The sequence below is a fragment of the Macadamia integrifolia genome, chromosome 11 (assembly GCF_013358625.1).
Source record: "Macadamia integrifolia cultivar HAES 741 chromosome 11, SCU_Mint_v3, whole genome shotgun sequence".
In the NCBI taxonomy this organism is placed as follows: Eukaryota; Viridiplantae; Streptophyta; class Magnoliopsida; order Proteales; family Proteaceae; genus Macadamia; species Macadamia integrifolia.
In genome coordinates, this window is record NC_056567.1 from 4,193,651 (window position 1) to 4,199,650 (window position 6,000).

At 37.6% G+C, this 6,000-nt stretch overlaps 1 protein-coding gene across 4 annotated transcripts; it reads right to left on the minus strand.

The window, feature by feature from the left end:
- Positions 1–1,511: 1,511 nt before the first annotated feature.
- On the minus strand, positions 1,512–5,306 carry LOC122093240. 4 transcript variants are annotated; one of them, XM_042663524.1, is made up of 8 exons: positions 5,003–5,306; positions 3,901–3,975; positions 3,015–3,748; positions 2,734–2,880; positions 2,466–2,612; positions 2,248–2,338; positions 1,989–2,131; positions 1,512–1,858 (listed from the first exon to the last, which is right to left on the minus strand). In XM_042663524.1, exons 2-7 carry the CDS (start codon positions 3,911–3,913, stop codon positions 2,022–2,024), a joined length of 1,242 nt encoding a protein of 413 aa, XP_042519458.1. In that variant the 5' UTR covers positions 3,914–3,975; positions 5,003–5,306; the 3' UTR covers positions 1,512–1,858; positions 1,989–2,021. The 4 variants fall into 4 exon arrangements, with proteins under 4 accessions (XP_042519458.1, XP_042519459.1, XP_042519457.1 ...); XM_042663525.1 differs by having other exon boundaries at positions 4,986–5,306; XM_042663523.1 differs by having other exon boundaries at positions 3,015–3,757; positions 4,986–5,301.
- Positions 5,307–6,000: the final 694 nt, after the last annotated feature.

Sequence of the window (6,000 nt, forward strand, 5' to 3'; positions counted from 1 at the left end):
ACAAGGTTGCCCAATAGAATATATACCAAATGAACAATAATATTTCTTATAAGGATAAATGCAAACTAATCCACTTACATCACATGAAAACCAGATGTAAAACTTGAATTGTTATTGTCAATAACAGTTCTTTGAACCTTATTCATAACCAACATCAGTTCCACAAGGTTTCTAAGTCTGTCAAGCTCAAAAAGCACACTTCAGACAAATCATTAGATTGAAAGCTTCTGCATCAAGACCTCCAGGTGAGCATGGGATTTTTGCACACCACAACTCACCAACTTCGCCAGACAGTTGTTGTTCTCTGACACCAATTGTTAGTCTAACTCTTTAGGTTTTTTATAACATATTTAATGATGTATACACCACAACCACAACTACAAGATGTCAACGGCATTCTAAGTTCAATAATCTCTATAGTCAAACTTGCTCTGATACCAATTGTTAGTCTTGTAACTTTTTCTCTGATATCAATTGGCTCTGATACCTTAAGGGAGGGAAGTATGTAACAGCCACCCTTCTAACATCATCCTTATACCACAATTAGAAGCTTCTACAAAATCATTTTATATATATATGACATATTAATAAATTAGAAATTGGGCCTAAACAGATGAACCAAGTGAGTGTTCTACTGAAATCTGCACACATATCGAGTATCACCCTTGGATTTAAATCGGCTTCGCACCTGCTTCCCTAAAATAATCAATCGCAAACTTTACCTCTACATGATACATTGTTATCTCTTCAAAAACATAGAAACAACATGAATGTCCTTTAGCAACAATGGATTCCCTAGCATCTTCCCGATCTTTGCCGCATCAGCAAATCCTTGTACATTCCATTCTCAACTCTTAACACTTTCTTTGATGCAATACCATTGGAAGCATACCAACATTCTGATTGGGAGAGATTTTGCAACACTTGTCCACAGCATTTCAAGAATCAGTGAATTGGCCCATTTGGCTCAGAATCAGCCATGACCGATCCTGATTCTTGCCAATCCGATATGGTTGATTCACACCAAGAAACCCTTGAATCGGCGAGTTTTCAGATCTGAGGGCCGATTCCATCCCCGAATCTTGTTTTAAAACATTGCTAGGTAGCTGAACAATGAGCAGGATAGCCATTTTTGCAATATGGAGGAATCCTAAGAAAAATAGGAATTGGACCTAAAATGACAAAAATCATATTCATGCTGAATTGATTTGCATTTAAGGTAAAAGTCACTAGAAAAGCTTAAACAACCTTAATAACACCTGCGGGATGTACCTTATCTTAATTGGAAACCATTACATGAACTTGAATAGAATACTTGAACAAGTCATTGCCTACAAAATATATAAATATTCACTCTGTCAGAAAAAGTCAAAGTGTATTACTGAACAATGAAGATCACAAAGATCCCAGATCATACAAACGTAATTGCACCACTTTTTTTGTTCATTAAGCTTTGGCAATATAAGCTAAAAAAAGCAATATGTCAACATTCAGTAGTAACCTTGCAACTCTTTTAACTCTGAATTAGAAATTCAACACTGAATCAATTTCATAACAGAATGTGTATACAAACAGATCATAGAGATTCCACTGTATAAGATCAAGCACGTTGAGACCCAGTTTAACAACTGAAAATCTATCTACCACCCTCAATTAAACCCAAAGCCTTGTCAAGTTCAACTCAGAAGAAAATACACTCAACAATCAGGTTAAGACCAAGTTTAACTGACAACATCATCATCCCTTTTTCTTTTCCCTTGTGAACCAATGAGGCAATCAGTTATATACAATGCAATACAAAACAAGCTTTACTTCATCGGCACTTAGCCTCCCCCTTCTACCTGAGCTTTGCCTTCACCTGAGAAGATGTCACAAAATTAATGATTAGTAATGGTCTATTGCAAGAGAGAGATATCCCACTTCAAACTCAAACCCTTTAATGAACAGAAATGTACATAAATATCATGGAGCATGTCCATACACATTACCGGTTGAGCATGAATGGCCACAGAAACCTAGCTTTAATTGTTCCTGGGGTGGCAACCTGTTGCTGAGGGAGGTTGCAATGCAGCTTGTGTTGCAAAAAGCCCAGCTCTCCAAGAATCAATCCCAAGATCATTTCTTGGTTCTCCTGTATCATTAAAACCATGGTGAAAGTAATCAACATTTATCTGGAACTGCCATGGAAACAATACAAGAAATAAGCATATAAATTATTTGAGTATTTCACAAAAACTATTTTTATACCTTGGCAATGGTCTGAAGCAAAGCCTTGCACATTTGAGGGGGACTGTGTTGCATGGCGTTTCTGAGACTTGCTAGATTCTGGGTTTAGAGGCTGTAATGAAAACAAAGAAAAGCAACCATTAGGATTATTTATGATACAATGAAGATGTATGCATATAACTGATGAGTATGTAAGAAAAATAAAAAATTACAGAAATAAACAACTCAAAATCACAAACCGAGGGGCATGTCCTCAAATTATGATCAAGTCCACCATCACAGTTCCCACCCTTGTTGTGGTTATTGACTTGGTCATACCATGCTTTGGGTTTTGATGTGGCTGGTGTTGAGGCTTTGCTAGACTTGTCACGTTGTGGGTTTGGAGGCTTCCACGAACAAAAACAAAAATTGAAATTAGGATTAATAGAATACAATGAGGTCTGCACACATATAAAACTATAGATTATGTAAGACAATGCAGATTGCAAACCACTAAAAACCACAGACCAGGGGGCATGTCCTCATGTTATGACCAAGTCCGTCACAGTTCCCACACTTGTTGCGGTTCTTGGCTTCATCATACAATTCTTTGGGTGTTGAGTTAGCCGGCCATGTTGCCGGTTTCCAAGTCTTCGAACGTTGTGGGTTTAGAGGCTGGAAAAAATACAAACAAAAAAAAAGAATTAAGGATTATTATCATTATTATTATATAATGAGGTTGGAACAATTATATAAATGGCGAGTAAGACAGACAAAATCCAGACTATGAACTACTCAAAATCACAGACCAAGGGGCATGTCCTCAAGTTATGACCAAGGTCGTCACAGTTCCCACACTTGTTGCGGTTCTTGGATGGGTGTCGATCGTACCATGCTTTAGGTTTGGAGGAGGCTGGCCACCCTTTTGTCCTTGCCGGGTCAGAGAAGCTATTATGGTCAAAATTTATGAATCTAGTACTCTCTTGTTGGCTATTTAATGCACCCACTTGATTCATATCAGGATCAGCATTGGACCTCACTTCAATACGAGAACATTTATGAATGGCTTCTTTAAGGCAATCCATTGCAACATTGCATCTATCTTTTGAATCTTTAGCAATATGAATAAGTACATCACAGGTACGCTGCAATTGCCATAGACTTGGAACAAGTTCATGATTATGCTCCTCAATAAACTTTGTGACGGCCCAACCACTAGGGAATTTCTTAATATGCATGGTAGCTTTGCAATCGCTCCTTGCTGTATCCTGATACTGGACCTCCTTATCTCTGTAACTCTTGTTACTATCATCTCTCGACCCCTCAACACAAGCAAAAACTCGATTAACGGCCTCACCCTGGATGCCATCCTTACGAGCACGTTCCACGTGCAACTTTTTCACACCGAAGCCTTTTGTCCTTGCATATGCAATATAAAACTTGTAAGCCTCATTCTCACTCTTGAATGACATACCAACAACGGGTACCCGAATGGATTTCTCACTTGCTCCATTATCCGAACCGTCAGCCCCATCTTCAATTCCTGAAAGGTCTGAAACATCCACATCAGCACATTTGATTAAGTATCCTTCCAATCTCAACATTCACAGGAGAACTACATAGCACTGTTAAACAGGAAATCTGTTAATTTAAATTAATTGTTTTAAGGAAGATAACTGCAACAGTGAGGCTTACCCAACATTTCCATTCACATGGAATAGAAACAAAAAGTTGTGTATTTGAGTTTGTCACCAAGACCTATATACAGCACTGCAATTGAAGTCTTCACATTAGTTACTCAATCCTACAAATTTAAAGTTGCAAGAACCAATAAACTATTTCTGGGGATAAAATCGCTACCATACCACATTTCGTTACATAAATGAGCTTATAATACACAATCCATTGATGGCTAGGGTTAAACATATGCTCATCCATCTACAGAATTAAATACCCGGCCACAGGTAAGTGCCACATAATCCAACTGAGAAAATCAATGGATTACAGCAAAATGCATTTCTCTGGATCAAAGAGGCTGGTTATCCTCTAGGTCATCTTTTTCTCTGACTAATTATTGTAGTCTCAAATACTACAAATAGTAATGTTATGAGAAGACCATACACATTGACGACAGCAAAAAAAAAAAAAGCAGTACCCAGAATAGTATGACAATAGAAAAGGAGCTCTCGAAAATGCTGAGCCCAACACTAGTAACTGAAAAATGGAGAACCCATTAAGAAAACCAAAGGGATCAAATTTATAATATGAAGATGTCAGAGGGGAAGGGAGCATATAATTGTCACAAAGGCACCTTTAGCCACATGGATTTGTACATATTAATAAATATTTGGCAGTACTATTTAGCAGGAACAGAATCAAGGGTTAAATGTAAGAACAAACACTACTCTACATCGATAAAGAAAGAGCAACCTAATCAATACCATAAAGATACACTCAGCAATATCACGTTAACAAGTTTCCCCCACAACAAAATCGTCAAGTACCAACTCAAAGTGACATAAAAGAAACTGCACTATAACCTTCAAACAGAACTCAATCTTTCCCAATTTGGGCAATTTCTTAGTTTTACAGTTCTTGAGCATGGTTATTCTAACAAAGAAAAGAAATTGATATGCTACAAAAAGATCATATTTTTTGCTGAGAATCACAAATAGACGTCAGTCAGTCCATATGCCATATTGGGAGAGATAAATTTCAGCATAAAAACCTTGATCAAACAACAAAATCTCACTGAATAGAAGTTGGAACCAGAGAATCACCTATGTAACTGCTTTACCTCTATTGATGATTATGAACCACATCCACGGCTACCGCCAACAATGTGGAGTACTTGAATTTATTCTCTGCTCTTCTGGCTCACTTGAAAGAACAGTTTTAGAGAGAGAGAATAGAGAGAGAGAGATGGAAGTGGAAGAATGGTCACCGGCGGGAGATTGATAGGGTTACGGATCAGCGACGACGGAGAAAGGGGTTTTCACTGTCGCGATCAGAGAAAAAAAGGAAGGAAACGAAGGAGGATGGGCCTATACTCTGCTCGCGCCCAAGATTCTAAAAGATGTTATTTTATTGGTTAACTTTCAACCTTTTAGAATAAAAAATTGAAATCGCTACGCCGTAACGTTAGGGATTGCATTTTTTTTTCGCCAATGGAAGTGAATGGACGGTTCATATCTCGCCGTGCCGGAATGCCTTCCGGTGTTAATGCCTTTTTTTTTAATATCCGTAACAGATTTCGTGACCATTTTACCCCTTATTTTTAATTAAAGTACCTAAATTATCCTGGTTTCTATGTTCGTCACATGTCACTCACATGGGTGTTAAATCGGGTTGGTTTGATTTGGTTTTGGTTCAAAATGTAAAAAGTGAAAATAAAAACCGAACTATTTATTAACCAGTTTAAATATCCCAATTTCGATTTGTTTCTGGTTTGGTTTGTTTTTGTTCAATTTGTTGCCGGTTCGAGTTAAAAGTGCTGGGCCCAAATGGTCACCACAAACAGTTGTTATTACAGAGCATCCACCATGGTCAGTTCTCTCTTCCCTTCTTTTTTCATTTCCTCTCTTTGCTCTCCAATCACTCCAAATAGGGGATTTCGAAGGAGACAAATGAGTGGGTTCCACATTTTTATGTCTTAGTGTGTGGATTCCTTTGCACATGGGCGTCGTGGGAACATATTTTTGCATAAATTAAAAAAAAAAATAAAAAATAAAAAATAGTAAACCCATTACGGAATTTGCCATAGGTAGTAGATGAGAGAATTGGAGTCAAATTCCG